At 42.2% G+C, this 19,330-nt stretch overlaps 1 protein-coding gene across 1 annotated transcript in view; it reads left to right on the forward strand.

Annotated features, from left to right (window-relative positions):
- Positions 1-1,845: 1,845 nt before the first annotated feature.
- Positions 1,846-19,330, forward strand: part of myo1d (myosin 1D) — a 126,520-nt gene continuing 109,035 nt past the window's right edge. The window contains exons 1-3 of the mRNA XM_034107571.2: positions 1,846-1,935; positions 2,011-2,130; positions 2,961-3,510. Coding sequence (XP_033963462.1) covers positions 3,416-3,510 — 95 coding nt within the window. The 5' untranslated portion in view covers positions 1,846-1,935; positions 2,011-2,130; positions 2,961-3,415. The remainder of the gene's footprint in view (positions 1,936-2,010; positions 2,131-2,960; positions 3,511-19,330) is intronic.

Genomic DNA, 19,330 nt, shown 5'->3' on the forward strand with positions numbered 1-19,330 from the left:
AGATAAATTCAAGGATGATTGGCTAAATGTAATACTGCGGAGAGAAACCTAATATATACCCCGAATGTAGGCCACAGATTATCCAGGACTAAATGAAAAAAAAGACGTCAGTTCTTTTCATGTAGTTGCTCTTTTTCACATGGCCTGGCTGCTGAAAATGAGGATGTAATGTTATAATATATTTATAATTTCACTGTCTTGTTATCTATATATTCATGTTGTCCTATTTGATAATTTTTTCTTGCCATCTTGTTCTTCCTTCTATGCATGTTGGAGGAGCCATCTAGTGGTCACACTTTGCATTTGTCACTGGTGAGTTTATTGCTTTTTTGTTCAGATGGTTGCTATTAACATGTGTTTGCTATCTCCTTGTGTCAACAAAAGGCTGTTAGTGTAGCTACACATGGGTTGTAAGCTCAGCTCTATGTTTTTAACATTGTACTATGAAATAGCTGTTTAAATGTATGTTTTTTAGTGTCAGTGTTTCTTATCCTAACTCATCCGTTCCTCTGAGCACTCCTTTAATTTTTTTTTTTTTTTTTTTGCACCAGGCATTGTAACATAAATGACAAATAATCATCGAAACATGCAGATATTAAAACAAAATTGTTCTGTGATTATACAATGAGTAAGCACAAACTATTGTGCAACTGTGTTCTCCTCCCAGATGGTTGTCTTAGCTGTGGCTGTGTTTGTAGCCTTGTCATCTTGTGCAATTGGCTGCTCGGGAACACACATTCAGTGAGCATGAGCAGCTTTGTTCACGGGCTAGAAGGCAGATGGAACTTAAAACTCATACATTATGCAACAACCTGTTCTTATTTTTTCCCAGTTGTTATTTAGCACAGACATAACTGTGCTGAGCTTTTGTCATACTGAACTTTGATAAAGAGCATAGAACATTACATTATATTATATTAAAGCCGTGCGCACAAAGTCAGTGACAGACGTTTTTTCACACAGAGTTCTATTTTTTTTTTAATCCAGACTGAGCTGCAGCTTTGGACCATGGCAATCAACCCATGGCTGTTCAACTGTGTTCAAGGTAATATGATATAGTCAGTTTAAATAGGGATTAACCCTCCTATTACTTTGGTGTTCGCGGTCAAATTTTACCGGTCCTGTTTTAACTGCTATCACATTAACAAAAAAAACATTAATCAACACCAAATGTCATTTAACACCCTTTCAAACTGTAAATACTGTATCAGACTACTGGTATACATGAAAAACTGCAGTAAATATACAACAAATAGACACTGAACATGTATTGCGTGTGCCAGGTGTGATCCATGTGGGGGGATGGGCACATAAGGGGGACACACACATCTAGAGTGTGTGTGTTGTGTGTGTGTGTGTGTGTGTGTGTGTGTGTGTGTGTGTGTGTGTGTGTGTGTGTGTGTGTGTGTGTGTGTGTGTGTGTGTGTGTGTGTGTGTGTGTGTGCGCCGTGTGTGCGCGAGCGCGCGTGTGTGTGTGTGTGTGTGTGTGTGTGTGTGTGTGTGTGTGTGTGTGTGTGTGTGTGTGTGTGTGTGTGTGTGTGTGTGTGTGTGTGTGTGTGTGTGTGCCAGGTGTGATTCACATGGGGGGGATTGGGTACATAAGGGGGGAAACACATCTAGAGTATGTGTGTGTGTGTGTGTGTGTGTGTGTGTGTGTGTGTGTGTGTGTGTGTGTGTGTGTGTGTGTGTGCGCGTGCGCGTGTGTGTGTGTGTGTGTGTGTGTGTGTGTGTGTGTGTGTGTGTGTGTGTGTGTGTGTGTGTGTGTGTGTGTGTGTGTGTGTGTGTGTGTGTGTGTGTGTGTGTGTGTGTGTGTGTGTGTGCCTTTCTCTTAGGAAGACCTGACCCCTGCTTCCCATACACAGTCCTGAACCAGGCCTGATGTGCCACCAACACCACCAACAAGAACAAGATGTGTGAATGCCAAGTCAAATAGAGGTAGCTAGATTGTCTGTATAGCTACATTTACGTTCTTATTTCCTTCCAATGGCTGGTACTTCTTCTTTCCCAAAGGTAAGAGTCCCCAGTTGTCTTGGCACCCACTCCCCACTGTGGCATGCAGGGTATCAGCCAAACAGAAGGGTCGCTGGAAGAACTGCTGCACTTTCCGTTCCACTCCTAAAATAAGATAAGGTAAGATAAGAACTACATTATTCATTCCAATTTGGGAAATGTTTGCGTTGCAGCAGCATAAAAAGACAAGGCATCGTACATAAGAGAAATTAAAAGAGTAGAAATAAAGGGAGGTTGGGGTTCTGGGGGCGGGTCTCATGACTCTTTGTCAGGACAAAAACATATACATACAACATATTCAAGTCTGAATGTTGTACTTATTTTTCTCCAAATTATATTCTATGTAGGATCCAGATAAAATTTAAATGCAAATGCTTTTAAACAAGCAAATTACAAGCCCACACCTAACCAAATTCATTTTCAAAAAATACCCTTATATGCCAGCCATGCCCCTGATAAATATACAAATGCAAAATCAAACCATCAAAGTTATTCAACCCAATATTTTTTAGAGAAGGCATGTGCAGTGCCTGTGTTTTACACAAGGTGGCGCACTGACATCAGTGTAAGCCTGGTGGCAGTGTGTTAATGGTGTTCAGCTTCTTGTACAGTTGTTTTAAAAGAGGAGAACAGGCCTCATCAGAGTGAACATGGGCAGGTCAAATGAACTGATCCCTGAAAGTGTAATTGTTAGTAGTTAGCAGGTTATTTTGCTGCAGTTTCACTGTATCTAATCCATACCTTTCATTCATATCCCACTGATGAGACCTTATTTTTCCTTTTATGGTGGTAACAGAGGGCATCCTAAAAGTGAGGCCAAAACATTACGTATTTTTCTCCCTGTGTTTTACAACTTAGAGGTGGCGCGTCATCGCTGAAATATGTATCAGAAACAGTGGGGCTGTAGTCTTTAGAAATATTTCACCAGTCTGACCAACACCTCTCCACAGGAGGGCGTGGTTAGGAAGAGGCGGCTGCAATCCTATTGGTGGATGGTCGGCCGGGACGACAGGAGAGAAACTCCAGGAAAACGGACGGAGCTCGCGCACGATGTAACGGGAAAGGTTACATTTTTTAGTTAAGAGGAAACTTTGCATGGACATGAGGAATATTTCGGGATAACTTGTTATTTCTAACAGAAAAGCTGGGTCTATAAAGAAATATCCAGCATTTTATTCCTCTATTTGAAGCGACAGGGTATTTTTTAAATAGTTTTTGACCTTACTAAAACATGACTGAATGACAATTTGACGAATGAAAATGCGAATTGAGCACACAGCTGTCCACTGAGGAGAGGAGGTGCTCAGAGAAGCTCGCCAATGCATACCTCTTGTCGGCACTTCAAAGCAAGTTATTAAAACGTTTTTTTTTTTCGCGAACTTCAATTCGAAAATAAGGTATCAACATGGCAGAGCACGAGAGCCTGGAGTTTGGAAAAGCAGATTTTGTGCTTTTGGACAACGTGTCTCTGGAAGAATTCATGACTAACTTAAAACTCAGGTAAGCAAACCGCACTGCGGTCATTAACCTTTGTAAATCCACACATGCCCAGGAAAATAGTTTGAACTAAAGAAAACACGTTCAGGTGAGGACAAACATAGCTTGTAGCGTAATTTTAGCCCAAAATGTGTCTAGTTGTTACATTATAGCCGCTCAACAGGTGCAACTTGGCTCGTTCAGAGTGTAGTATTCTCTTATATTGTTCGGCATAATATATATGACTGAACAAATCTTGACAAACAAGCTAGCCTGCAATTTATGCTAATGTTGTTGTCACTGCACCTGTCACGATACTGCAGTCTTTTGAATTACAATCGTTGGAGTAATGCCACTGCATTCATGTGATGCCTTCTTTCGATCAAACCGGTAATATTCTTGCTGTGTGAGGCTCCACACACACACACACACACACACACACACACACACACACACACACACACACACACACACACACACACACACACACACACACACACACACACACACACACACACACACACACACACACACACACACACACACACACACACACACACACACACACACACACACACACACACACACAGGTTTCCATCAGCTGTGTTGTCAGTGGCTCAGTGTCAAGTATGCATTGTGTATGAAGAGAGCTGTTGTGGGTTTACATGGACTGTGGCTTCACTTTCACCATCTCGGTTCCTCACCTCTGCCGTCTGTAATGAAAGTGCAAAAATGATCCCTGGTGGCAGTTTGAGAGAGCCTGGAATGACTAGGTGGTTGTGTGGAAAGTCGTGGTACAGTAGATGTCCAAAAGAACATTATAAGTGTAGCTTTCCACAATAGGAAACACATTTGCAATGAGAGAACGTTTGTCTTTCTGTTTGACAGCAAAGTAAAATGTGATTTAAAAGTAACTAGTTAATGTGTGATATTAACATCAATAAAAGAAAGATATTGTACACATTTGGCAAAAACACATTTACGGAGATGCGTAGACAACTAAATTGTCCCTGAATTGTATCACATCTCTCTAATCTAGGAGCCAAAGATATTTTAGCAATTGAACTGCTTTGCGGGAATTAAGTAGGCCTACTATTTTTCTCTGAGCTATGTGGTGAGTTTATAATTACATGGCTTCACCCCAAAATATTCTGGTATATAGATCATCACAAATTGGAATGGTTGATATATTTTGATATGTTTTAGTTTGCTAAACTTGTGTCAAAAGCCTGGAAAAGGGCAGGATGGACTATTGACTAAATCATCTTTTTTATATTTTCAAGCTACTTTATCAGTATATCTATTAGATCAAATCAGACTTGATTCCTGGAGGGGAAATGAACATGTAACCACAGTACAAGAAAGAGTGATAAGACACAGATAAAGAGCTATAATACATGACATTCAAGAGCTATGTACATTACAATACCAAGGCCTTAACAGGACTTGAACAGTGTGTGTGGAGCTTAGAAGTTGTGGTATGAATCTTATTGTGGACATGATGTTATTCTTTATTATATTTGTATTAGATCTGCTATAGCTTTTTGTTGCAGTGTATTGTGAGCCAATGCAGGCTGGGCATACTGTAGGTGAATGCATGACACACTTTGTTGATAACATGGATTTTGAAGCCAGTCCCAGTACAATATTCTCGACACACTGCCAGCAGTGACTTGTAGAATACATATTTATAGGATTTTAAGGATGCAGGTTTCTCTTTATTGGTTCGTATACTGAATGGTTTCCCTTCTATGGCCAATACAGTAAGCCACAAGGCTTACATAACTTTTCAAGAAGGATCTCCACACCAACATTTTTGTGATTCTCTTTCTGCCATCAGGGTGATAAATGTAGACGCGATCCATCACCTTGTTTCAAGCCAGTTCCTTCTGCACTGTGGTCATTGCAAGTCTTTTCTTGATACCCTTTAGTTGCACCCCCTGTGTTTCTCCTGGCTCCAGATAGTTTGTGTCCTCTTTTAAAAAATGGTGATACTTTATTTGCATCAAGCTTGTTCGTCATAGTCCCTTTGCTAATGTTTGAGTGTTTAATTAATGTTTGGTAATGTAGAACATCTAGGTCAACAGCAAGGTCTGCCCGTAGGGACATTTTGAAGAGTATATTATGTCCTAAAATGCCAATACACAACAGAAAGGAGGGCTAAGTGTGAATTGGTTCTTGATAGTACTTTGTTGACAGTAGGGCTGCTTGTCTTACAGTACAATACATGACATATATTTTGTATTTTGGATTGTTGATTAGAAAAAATACATTTTATTAATAAAATAAATAGTGATAGTCCATTTTCAATCCATCAATATATAGAAAGTTATCAGCAGATTATTTCCATCCATCCATCCATCTTCTCCCGCTTATCCGTGGTCGGGTCGCGGGGGTAGCAGTTCCAGCAGAGAGCCCCAAACTTTCTTTTCCCTGGCGACATCAACCAGCTCTGACTGGGGGATCCCAAGGCGCTCCCAGGCCAGCGAAGAGATATAATCCCTCCACCTGGTCCTAGGTCTACCCCTTGGTCTCTTCCCAGCTGGACGTGCCTGGAACACCTCCCTAGGGAGGCGTCCAGGTGGCATCCTAACTAGGTGCCCGAACCACCTCAACTGGCTCCTTTCGACGCGAAGGAGGAGCGGCTCAACTCCGAGTCCCTCCCTGATGACCGAACTTCTCACCTTATCCCTAAGGGAGACACCAGCCACCCTGCGGAGAAAACCCATCTCGGCCGCTTGTATCCGCGATCTCGTTCTTTCGGTCATGACCCATCCTTCATGACCATAGGTGAGGCTAGGAACGAAAATGGCCCGGAAGACAGAGAGCTTTGCCTTCTGGCTCAGCTCCCTTTTCGTCACAACGGTGCGGTAAAGCGACTGCAATACCGCTCCCACTGCTCCGATTCTCCGGCCCATCTCACGCTCCATTGTTCCCTCACTCGAGAACAAAACCCCGAGATACTTGAACTCCTTCACTTGGGGTAAGGACTCATTCCCTACTTGGAGTGGACAGTCCATCGGTTTCCTGCTGAGAACCATGGCCTCAGATTTGGAGGTGCTGATCCTCATCCCAGCCGCTTCACACTCGGTTGCGAACCGATCCAGTGAGTGCTGAAGGTCGCAGACGGATGAAGCCATCAGAACCACATCATCTGCAAAAAGCAGTGGTGCAATCCTTAGTCCACCGAACTGCAGACCCCCCTCCCCCACGACTACGCCTCGAAATCCGATCCATGTATATTACAAACAGGATTGGTGACAAAGCGCAGCCCTGGCGGAGGCCAACCCTCACCGGAAATGGGTCCGACTTACTGCCGAGGACCCGGACACAGCTCTCGCTTTGGGAGTGCAGAGATTGGATGGCCCTGAGTAGAGACCCCCTCACCCCATACTCCCGCAGCACCTCCCACAGTAACTCCCTGGGAACTCGGTCATACACCTTCTCCAAGTCTACAAAACACATGTAGACCGGATAAGCGTACTCCCAGGCCCCCTCCAGGATCCTTGCGAGAGTAAAAAGCTGATCCATCGTTCCACGACCAGGACGCAATCCGCATTGTTCCTCCTCAATCTGAGGTTCGACAATCGGCCTGACCCTCCTTTCGAGTACCTTGGAATAAACTTTCCCGGGGAGGCTGAGTAGTGTGATGCCTCTGTAATTGGCACACACCCTCTGATCCCCCTTTTTTAAAAAGGGGAACCACCACCCCGGTCTGCCACTCCTTCGGTACTGTTTCCGACTTCCACGCAACGTTGATGAGACGTGTCAACCAGCAGATTATTTGAGAATACAAATTATATTAAGTTGTTCCCCTACACTTCTATGCACACATCTATTTAAATGCAGTGTTTCCCCTATATACCATTAGCGGTGGCGCAGCTAAAAATGATTATTTAAAAAAATTTTTTAATTAAAATAATAATAAGTGGCGACCATTTTAGATTGTTTGTTATGTGGATTTGTGTTACTGTATGTTCAATAAAGGTGTATTTTGCTAAATCTTGAGACATTGCCACTGTATGTACTAGGCCTCAAGAGCCTTTCTTGTGCTGGCAGACACGTAGAAACATGCGGGGCGCACTTTGCACGCGCACACACTAAAGAATTCAACGCGCTTCACGCTCACATTTAGCTGGGTGCCTTAGCACCGCTGCTATGACTCCATCCTAGGGGGAACACTGAACTGTATCAATATGAAGCAGAACATGTCTAAGAGAAAAGAGTTCCAGGTGTGTCTGTGTCATAGAGGATAAGGCAGTTCTGGTTAACAGTGTTTTTGAGGAAAAAAGAGATGAGTTTCTGTGATGTGCACGAGCTAGCAGACAGCATGAGGCCCCTTCTCCCATATCTCTCCCATTTTCTGCATGTTTGTTTTTCTCTTCAGCTAGACAGCTCTGTGCGGACATGGCGTGTGCAGATGCAGTTGAGGGTGTGACCAGCCAGGAGTGCTTCCTGTTTGCTACTTTGTGGGAGTGGACCACTTGAAGGAGAGGTCCACAGAGCATGAGGCATCTAATGGTCTCCATTTGTCCTGGTGCAGTTATACAAAACAAGTGAGCTGGCTGGAGCACATCTGCACACCTCTCCTGGGTGTATTCTACGCTAAATGGGGGAACTGAGCCTTCCAGTTAACTGCCTGGCCTAATTAAAGAGACCGTTTGCACACACAAGTTCTGCTTAACAATATAAATGTATATGATTTGTTTAACAAGTATAATAGGTAAATAATAAACCCTCATTGGATTTGGATATTGAAAAGCAGAACTTCCAAGGTAAAGTATTTTCATTTGATGTGGGTCAAAGGCTGAGCTTTGGTTAGCAGCTATTCATTGTGTAGTGACTCCCATTGCCTGAGTTCGATTAGCAACCGACTAAATGATGGAGTTCTACTTGTGCCATTAAGTGCTTGCCACGTTGAGAATGTAATCAAGTTCCCAAATGGAGCATGGTTTGGAAAGGTTTGCTGGTTTCCCTAGTTGACATTGACTTTGTTGACTTGAGGTTGAACTGTGTGGCCTGTTCCCTGCGATGTAGCCTCCCAATCTCTAAATAGAGCCCAGCCGATGCCCAGTCTCTTTATAAAGATGTCTGGTAGGATAACAGTTCAAGCCACATTCCTGTAGGGTCTTGGGAATTTGCCTGAATTGACCAGTCGCTATAAGAATGTTTGGGCTGAAACGGTGCGGAACAGTCCATTGGACCAAAGAGTATTTATGGAGGGGAATAAGGTGATTCAAAATGACGGGAATGGTTTTGAGACTGAAGTCAATTATAGTATCAAAATTCATGTTTTACAGGTGATTGCTCTCTTGGTTCTCTAAATTGATTTGCAATTGATTCCCCCGGGGATGGCATCAGAGGAGTTTCGCTAAAAATAGTTCTTGCAGGATGGATGCAAAGAGGGCTTCAGCCACGATCTCCTAATACTAACAGCAGTGAGTGAAGGAAGCTCTCTGCTAACTGTGTGTGTGATGGTGCACCAAGCTTACAGTATGTGTGCCAGGCACAGTTTAAGGCACAGCTAAATGTCTCCATAAGGCAGCGTTGTTTTGACTGTCCCTTGGAATCCAGAATTCCTAATGAATGTCTAATACTCCTGAAAGAACTGACAAGCACTGGACAACATTTTGACATGTTAAAGTGAAGATGAATAAGAATTGGTAAACACATAAATGTTGAGGGTCTGAGCTTCACAGGTCTGGATGTTTGTTTCAGTCTTGTTGACATATATGATGGGAGGGGCTACTGTCCCATAGCAAACGACAATAACATCCCAAATATGTGCACTATTTGAAAATTATTTTAGCACACAACAAAGTCTGAATTGCCCAGATGTAGTAAGCACCATTATAAAAATATTCAACCAGAGGCTAAGAATTCTTTGCTCAGGCACCCTCTTGTTTTTCCAGTGAGCTCTAGATAGAGATTTCAAGATGAATATCTATAGAATATCATGTTTGAATAAGTGATAACATATTCTGAAAGCTCCTGTTTGTTTGACTGTATGAACTGCGCAGAGTGATTTGACCTTTGAACCCATCTATGGGGAGTTAAAGAGGACTTTGAACAGGAAGTCTCCAATAATATGGAGCAGACCAACGGAGCAGGAAAGCTGGCATTTCCCCTTGCCTTTGCTCCTCACATTTCATTGTTTCCTGCCACTGCTCTTCATAGGCGAGTTGGGAACCCTATGTGCAGACATGTTCTTCAGAGTTATATAACTCACAATTCAAGTTGTCACTCTATTTCTGGTGTTTCCTGGATTTTTGGCGATCAAATTACAGTCAAATTCTTCTCATCTGCGGTTTTAGGGAACAATGGTTCTCCTGTTTTAACTGGTTAACTTGAAGAGGTGTGGTGCAGAAACTCTTTTCCCTCTTTTTCCTGCAGTATAATCAGAGGGATCAAAGTACCCATGTGGCTCAGGTAGAGCTTGTCAGGCTGAGAAACCAAAGGTCAAGGGTCAGACTTTGTACTCTGAGATAGGGCTGCTCGATTATGGCAAAAATCATAATCTCGATTATTTGGGTCAATAATTGATATCACGATTATTAAAAACGATTATCCATTTACGTTGAAAACATCCATAACAAACAGTTAATTACCCTGAACTTTAAGTATAATTCAACTGAAAAACCAATAAAAAAATATATATATAGGCTAATAAAAAAAAAAAAAAAAATCGTTTTATTACGATTACGTTGTTTTCATAATCGTTGCAAGCCAAAATTGTAATTGCGATTAAAATACGATGAATTGAGCAGCCCTCTGAGATATGGCTCTACCGATAAGTCATGTCTTTCTTTTCTGTTTAGCACATTTGGTACTAAACACTTTTATGTCATAGGATCCTTTTAGCATTTGCCATCAAAGCCTTTTTTGCCTAGGGTTCTCTCCTTAGTTTCATCTCACATACTGTATTTGTATCTATCTGTTCATTCCTCACCGATAAAACCATGGGGAGAAGTTCTGAAATACTCTTACCCTGCAGCAAAGATGGAAATGGGTGATACTGTGCAGCAAATGCCTCTAAGAATATTTAATCCCAACCCGCCTATTAAAGTTTTTTCCTCCTAGCGGTGGTCAGGACTGGAAGAGAAATATTTATAGATGATCACTAAGATAGACAGTGTTCGCTCTAAGCTTCCTGCTCATTTGCCCAGTAGCTATTTTTCTTGGATAGCAGAGCATAATGTCAATTACAATCGTAGGCTTAGGGACAGCATCTGGCCAATTGTGCAAGTAAAATATGCTTCTTTCATAACGTACTACTCGAAACTTCAAGAGAACTCTTTATGCTATGTTTCTTCAGTTCCTTAGCCTGTCACTCCCAGGAGATTCTGTGCTTATCACAGAAAAAGAGTCTCCACTGAACTGGCGGATTCATAGAAGGCTTTTTGAGAAATGCCTTGTGGGCGCGCTCCCCTGCAATCCACCAGTGAAAAGTCCAGTCTCGCCACAAGAATTTCCACACAACCGTCTGTAATCTGAAACACATTACCATCCTTACATAAACAGAGGCTGTGCTTGTGTAGCTTCAATACCCTCTGAAATAAGTCCGGCAGCTCCCATAGACGTCTCATTAGTGGACTGCCTGAGCTGGCAGGCAGTGTCAGGACCAAGCCGTTTAGCAGAAGCTCCGGTTATTCTTCTTCTTTTGGTGCCTTTGTGTTTCAAGACTTTTTATTTTGGCTCATATTAATTTGAGCAGATTACTGAATTGTATTCCTGCTTCCCCATATTAGTGTAAGAGCACATACCCAATGTGTTAATGGACCTTGTGATGAGATGTACCTTTGCTAATTCAATATTTTTTTATTTAGGCACAATTCTTATACATCTGATTTTGTTAAGACAACATAGATTGTTCCGAGTTTGCCATATTTTATTAAAGGCTTAGTGCCCTGATAATATGTACACATCAACATCTGTGTACAGGTGTTGTGTAGTATCACTGCATTTGAGAAATAATCCTATGCAAGTCTTTTTATGGTTCCAGAAATATCAGTTAACAATGCTTTGGGATGAAGTTGAAGTTTTGAAATCAAAATAGATCTGATGGTGTGGCGTTATGGAACTGAGCTCACCGGAAAACTGCTGCAGACTAGGGGCTCCAGGCCCCAAAGTGGCTGTTAAATGACCCTGAGTGGACTAAGGTCCGTTTTTTAATTATACACTGGAATTGATAATGATTAACCTAGAAGATTAATCTTCACCCATGCTGTTGTTACTGTGTCCATAGAACATTTAGTACTGTTAGGTGACACATTAAAGCTGTCTCGTGATTTAACAAGAAACCACACCCTTTATTTGCGACATTACCCCAACTTCCCAGGAGCATTGTTCTCCTGCACACACACACACACACACACACACACACACACACACACACACACACACACACACACACACACACACACACACACACACACACACACACACACACACACACACACACACACACACACACGCGTTCATGTGGCACTCTTATCTTCTAGCAACGAGTGTTTCGTCTTTAGTCCGCCTGCATGCAATCATGTGTGGGAATACCTCATGACGCATGTGACTCAGAAGGCTGACACATGTGACTCAGAAGGCTGACACATGTGACTCAGAAGGCTGACACATGTGCGAGAGCAAAGGGATGTTTTCTTTGTGCATCCTGGGCTGTGATGTCATCCACTGCTTGCTCCAGTGTTGCATTGTGCTCCTGTCCACCTGTTGGAGCTGTGCCCTAAGCCGCGGTGGGGGGTGGAGCAGCTTACTCACTTTCACAGCCAGCACCTCACACACGCATGCACACGCACACGCACACTGGGCTATATCATTCACTGACACTATCAGGAGCACCATTGTTCCCTTTGAACCATCTTCAGGCACGGGCAAAAGTAACTAAGTGCAATTACAATTTGTAGGTACTTCTACTTTACTTACCTTATTTCAATTTCATGCTTCTTTATACTTCTACTCTACCACATTTCTGAGATACATGTTGTACTTTCCACTCCATTACGTTTACCTGACGGCTAAAGTTAGCTTATTTTGTTATTATCTTTACTTAAAAAAATTATAATCTTATACAATCCTCCACAAAACCCCTTACAAATAAAGTGTTTTCTTTCAGTTTGATAAATTGTTAGCGGTTCCAGCGTAGGGTGGTCTTAATATAAATATATATATTTTTTTATATATTCCTCCTTCAGGTGTTCAAATCAAAGTTTCTTAAATTGCCAGTGTAAGCATTATGTAAAACAGCATTTTCTGCATATTAAAAATCTTATATATGATAATTGACTTACTTTACCCAAAATAGCTATATACTGTAACCTAATTTGACCTATGGGTATTAAAACATCCCATTGTTTTCTATCCCTTTCCACTCTGTGTTCCATTCTTTGTCCATCTGTCTGTTTTTTTCTTCTTCCCTGCCCTTCTTTTAGCCCCGATTAAAAACATAGTGCCTTCCTGAAATAGCATGTTGAGTAATGTTCCTTTGGATATTTGTCTTTATTTCTCTCTCGCTCTCTGTTTCTCCAGTTATTCCCTTCTTACATGAGCCACTGCTGGTCCGTGTGTAAGAGCGTAAACAAGTTCTGCTTCAGGCTATCAGCCAGGCCTCAAAACCCCACCACTCCTCCCTTCCTTCAACCAGAGAGACATTTTTATTTATTTATTTGTATTCTCTCTGGAAATGCGTGTTTCAGTAACAGCTTGGTGGCAGCACTGTGTGTGTGTCTGTGTGTAAAGGGGTGGGGTGGACGACTGCCATCCCAGTTAGCAAAGAAAGGAGGGTCAGCCACCTGATCTGCAGCTAGGCTGTTTACACATGGCTCTCATTTCCCATAAGTACCTAGACCGGCCATCCTCATGGGAACATCCTGTAGTGTGAATGGTGAACACATGCTGCTCAGTTCTATTCAAGCATGGCCTTGTGACTAAGTCTTTGAGTGTGCTTGCTGCAGAGGATTGCTGCACAGTGCAAGATACATGTAACCTTAGCTTTTCTTTCACCATTAATGGCTGCAATCTTTTTTTTAAACCATATATATAGATGAAGGATACATCTCCCCTTCCTCACACCATACAAAAGTGAACTATTCCAGGTCCCAGAAGATTTCTTTTTTTACAAACCTATCTCTGCAAGGATGAATCATAATTAAGAAGTTTTCAAGTTCTGGTTAGATATTAAAATGAACAAACACACTATGGTTCAAATAATAATTAGTGACAACACCATTAGTTATTAGACAAAGAGGATTATTCATGTCTCTGTAATCAGGAAATAACTTGTATCCATATTCAGAATTGTTTTAACGTTAGTGTGAGCACAGCAATATGTCTTACATCATGTTACATAATCTGCCTCCATGCTCCATGCTCAGTGCTCAGCAGCTGTGTCGGTAGCAGGGAAACTACCCCTTCTGATTTTGGAAGGAGATTGATGTGGGCCTGAGGGAGGGTGGATGTGTTATGTGTTGATGGGCTGCGTCTCCTACGAACAGTCTGGGAGCTGCTGTTTAGCACTAAGCAGGCTTTACAATGCAGCGGAAAATCCCCCAACGCAGAGCCCAGATGTCTGGTGGCTGCAGGCCGTGAAGGAGGCCTCTGTCACACTGTACATACACGAGTGGAGTGGAGCAACCTTTTTCACTTATTTCTGGTGGGTCCTCAAAATAGAAACAAGAGTGATATGTCGACGACAAAAGCCCAGAGGGATGTTAAACCTCAGCTTTGTTCATACAGCATCTTTACTAGCCTCTCAGGAGCAATAGTAGTCATAAAGAATGGATGCAATGACAAGCCAAGTTTACCCATTATTCAGCAAGACTTCATCTTAATGTCCTTCATGAGCGTGTCACAGCTGCTACTGCTCACCTGCACAGGCAAATCAGTCGGCTTCACTAGAATAACTAACTTCTCGTTGTTTTAAGAATATCTGAATATCTGCATTCTCTGAATATCTGAATATCTGCATTCTCTGAATATCTGAATATCTGAATATCTGCATTCTCTGACTATCTGAATATCTGAATATCTGCATATCTGCATTCTCTGACCTCAATCCTTTTTTCTTGTGAGAAATACGCCACACTTTCTCTACTTCAGGCACCTAGAATGTATTTATATAAAACAATCTAACAAGAAAATCATTTATGATTAAACTGTTCACAAGTCATACATCATGTAATGATATTTTTAGGAACCTCGGATTTAAGACAATAGTGAGCTTCTAGCATTGTGTCAACAGTTGGTGTGTTTCCCTTTCCTGTCTGAACATAACAATGCCCCCCCTGCCTGCACCAGGTGAATTACATGAGGAAATGTCCCAGTTTGGAGCTGAAGAATTTCACTGGCCTGCAAAGAGCTCTGACCTCAACCCCATCCAACACCTTAATTGCTCGCTTCAAAAGTTGAGCAATGTTCAACTTTTGACGCCTCGATGGAGGCGTCAGCTAATCGAATCATATGCCAGTACAAGCTCTAGCCAATCAAACCGCGTGTTTGTGTGTCTGGGGCGGGAGATTCATGTGATTGATTGTTGGTCGAGTGTCAGACACGCCCGCCGGCAAGCGTCAACGCACGCCGCTGTGTGGACGGGCCGTCACAGGTAGGGCTGCTCAATTAATCGCTCAAATAAAATATATATATTTATTTTATTTGTTTTTCGATTTAATTATACTTAAAGTTCAGGGTAATCAACTGTTAAAAACATACTACACCTTTTTTTTTTTCAATAAATTGATGTTTTCAAAGTAAATGGATAATCGTTTTTAATAATCGTGATATCAATTATTGACCCAAATAATCGAGATTATGATTTTTGCCATAATCGAGCAGCCCTAGTCACAGGTTCAAAACCCACTGCATCTTTGCATCTGCCAAAATACCTAATCCAGTATTTTCTGGCTTCTACTAATCTTTCCCATCCTCAGTGAGTTTATTTGCTGTGACTATAAACTCTTAATCCCTTTAGGATAGAGTGGTGAATAATTAAATTACTCCAGAAAGACGGGTTAAAAAGACAAGTTATTGTGAAACAATTTCATTATAAAATAATCTTTCATCTGCTGCAAGGCGTGTTAGGCATTTAATGCACAGTATTTCCTTAAAATGTTATTATAACATTAGAATAAAGCATATTTCAGTCCTGCAGATGAGATGAATAAAAGCACATGGCATCTAATTAATCTGCTAGTTATTAGATATATGTTGTGTCTTTTAAAATACCATAGAATTGCTATAAAAACACATTTCGTTATTCTGGACGCCGAGGTGGAGTCATGTTTATTTGACCACCCCAACTCTCAGAAATCAAATAATGCTTTTTTTTCATATATTTTGAAGACAAGTTAAAAATGCTCCCATTATCTAAAGTCGAAAGCGGTCAATATTTTTGCTTGAAAAGTTAATATAACTCCATTTGAAATAATAAAAATGCTTAATGATCTGCTTGCTATGTTGCAGCACTAAAACATTTGTTGTAAATGTTTCATGAGCTTTTCAAAACAACACTTAAGAAAGACTACAGACGAGATGTCCTTTACCCAGCAGCAGCCATGTGATAAGCCCTCCTGCACATTGCTGTCAATCTAAACAAGAGCAGTATTGGTAATAAACTCTGAGATAAAAGTAGAACAGACCACAGATTAACTCCCTTTATAATTCCTACATTGACCCTAAAGTTCAAACCTATAAAGATGAAAACACGTGTCGGCTGGATACGGGCCACATCTTAGCCGCGTTCACACTGCGGTACTTTTCCCACAAAGGTTCATGCGAACTTAGTTCATGATCGCGTTCACAACCAAAAGAGCCGGTACTAAAAGTAGTTCATGCGAACCTTTTTACCCCCTCGAAAGTCCCTGCTAGAGAGCAGGGACTTTCGAGCGGCTCTTTTTTGAGAAAGAGCTATATTCCTGATTGGCTGGGCGGATTGCAAACCACGCCCCGTAAAAACTCCCAAAAAGTGTTGTGAAGCCGCCATTTTATTATCCTCGCATTAGCATTAGCATTATTAGCATTAGCCCAGCGCAGAAACGCAGAAGAGACTAACTTATGGCAACACAAAATAAAACATGGGAGCGGTGGAGATGAGGAGGGTCGGCGTTCTGGCGATTTACTCGGAAGGCTTCAGTAGAAGCTGCTGGGACTCCCAGCAGCTTCTACTGAAGCCAGCCCCCAACTCCGGGGACTTCCGACGGGGACTTTGGGCGGCAGTATACGCCGTGAAGTGGTTTGCAGCCTGCCAGTAAACCCAAAGCAGAAGAAGAAGGAAGTGACGTCAGCGGCTTCATTTGCCTAATCCACCCCCAGGGACTTTTTCTGGTGTGAACGCGATCTGTACTTAGTTCATGCGAACTAAAGAGTTTGCATGAACTAAGTTCGCATGAACCTTTGTGGGAAAGTACCGTACCGCAGTGTGAACGCGGCTATTTGCTCCATATACACATACTGATACACCGCTTGTATGGGACTGTGTTTAAAAAACCCTTGGTGTTACCTTCGATCAGTCAATGCTACTAGACAAACACATAACACTTCTGACCCGTACCTGTTTTTTCCACCTCAGGAACATTGCCAAGCTCAGGGGGTTATCCAACGCAGAAATGGAGATGGCTATCCATGCCTTTATTTCATCCCGGCTTGATTACTGTAATGCTCTGTTCTCCTGCCTCAACACAACATCAATACACCGGTTACAACAGGTCCAAAACGCTGCAGCAGCCAGATTACTGACTCGGTCCAAAAAAACATGCCACATCACTCCGATCCTTTCTGCCCTGCACTGGCTCCCTGTCCATCTCAGAACCCAATTCAAAGTACTGCTCTTCACATATAGAGCCGTCCATGGCCAAGCCCAGCCTACATCAATGACCTTATCCACCCGCACATCCACAACCCGGGCCCTGAGGTCCTCTGAGCAAGGCCTCCTAAGGGTGCCCCGAACCAGGCTCAAAGACTAAGTGACCGTGCCTTTGAGGCGGTGGCCCCAAGGCTTTGGAACAAACTCCCCCAAATAATAAAAACCTCGGCCTCATAGAGATTTTTAAGGGGCGGTTAAAGACCCACCTTTTCAGACAGGCCTTTGGGTCGTCGGAGGAGGTGAGTGTTAGTGTTCTTCTTTTTTTTTTTCTGTATTGGTGTTTTGTCGTATGTTTATCCTATGTATTACCTGCTGCCGTTTTATGCCTTTTATTCTACATGTTATAGTTGTACTGTGAATTGTGTCCTGTGTACTGTACTGTAAAGCACTTTGTACATCCGTGTTGAGAAGGGTGCTATATAAATAAAGTGTTACTTACTTACTCAAGTCTAGAGATACACTTTCTCTCTGTGCCTTGAATTTCTGCTTTGAATTCAACTTTACGAGCAGAAGCTAACAGTCAGATGTTTTTACGAGGGGTCATCGAGCAGCACTTCACTTCATTTAGAGTTGCTCAGCATAAGTAAGTGAAACATGTTGGTGTTAGAGACAGACAATTATGTTAAATGTCGTAATTACACCAGCGTGTCCAGCCTCAGGGTAGAGATGTTGTGAGCATTATTTGACTGACCTCTATTATTTTCTGAAGTTTATTTTCACTCGGGTATAGGGGAGAGATTGTTGGTGAGAAAATGTCATAAATGGCTCCCGCTCCTCCCTCAGTGAACCATAAAAAAGACCCACCCAAACAAGATTGGAGACAGTGGTTGTGCTCGGCTTTGCTCTGTAATTCACTTCTGAGGGGAGTGTGTTGTGTGTGCGTGCGTGTGTGTGTGTGTGTGTGTGTGTGTGTGTGGCATTAGGGTTCCTCTGGTGTTTTTGGGGCAGAAAAAGTTCCTTGGTAAAACATTTCTCCACTGTGTTTTTGTGTAAGTCTTTGGAGTCACTTTTGAACATGTTTGCACAGTCAGAGGTTGGTCGAGATAATAACAGTACTGACAACTTTTAGGAATATAAACAACTCAAGAGTATCAAGACACATCTTAGAGTATAATACTTAAAAGCGTTATTCCCAAACATGGACACAGCTCCCCAGACTCCATTAGCAGCTTCATTTCGACACACTGCAACGAGTTCCTATTGGTCAGACGGTCACACCAGGACCAGATCAGCAGGCTAGTTGTCTGTCATGCTCAAATCTCCCATGAGCAAGTATGCTCACATTAGCTGGTTGACCTGATGTGTTTTATGAGCACACATGCTCTTATGTTGGCTTTTTAACTATTGCAAAATATAAAAGTGCAAACTTTGTTCAGTTTCTAAAGGCTTACATATAGGCAGCTCTGAGCATAGACGTGAGTCATTAAAAGATTACAAACAATCAAATTCAATCCTCAGTTTAACAGCAAATAAACTGAGTATGAATGATCAACCATGTGTAGGATTTTCTGTTTTGTTTTCAGAGCCAGAAGTTATGGAAAACATGAATGGGTTCATTTTTGGGAAATTCCAGTGGACTGTCTTAAACGTCAAACAACGAACACGCTTTGTTTCTGTCGTAGTATGCCAAGTGCAGAATCTAACAAGCTGCACATCAATAGTCTCGTGATCATTTCACCCCAGCAGGTCCTCAGTGGGAGTCAGACGATACATCACATACATCATCACAGGTCTCACAGTGTCTGATGTGTCTTGCACGTATGCACTTTCTATCCCCTTGTCTCTACACGCCTACCTCCTCTCTCTGTTTCCGTCTCATTTCCTGGCATCTTTTGGGATGGGTGCTTTCGGAAATAGATCACTGGGCTGCGGGTCAGATCAGTTCGGACCCACACTTCCCCTCACAGCTGGACAGACAGACAGATGAAGGAGGGGGGGGGGGTGATGAAGTAAGAGTTGTGCTGTTATACCTCAAAG

The sequence above is a fragment of the Pseudochaenichthys georgianus genome, chromosome 19 (assembly GCF_902827115.2).
Source record: "Pseudochaenichthys georgianus chromosome 19, fPseGeo1.2, whole genome shotgun sequence".
NCBI classification, from domain to species: Eukaryota; Metazoa; Chordata; class Actinopteri; order Perciformes; family Channichthyidae; genus Pseudochaenichthys; species Pseudochaenichthys georgianus.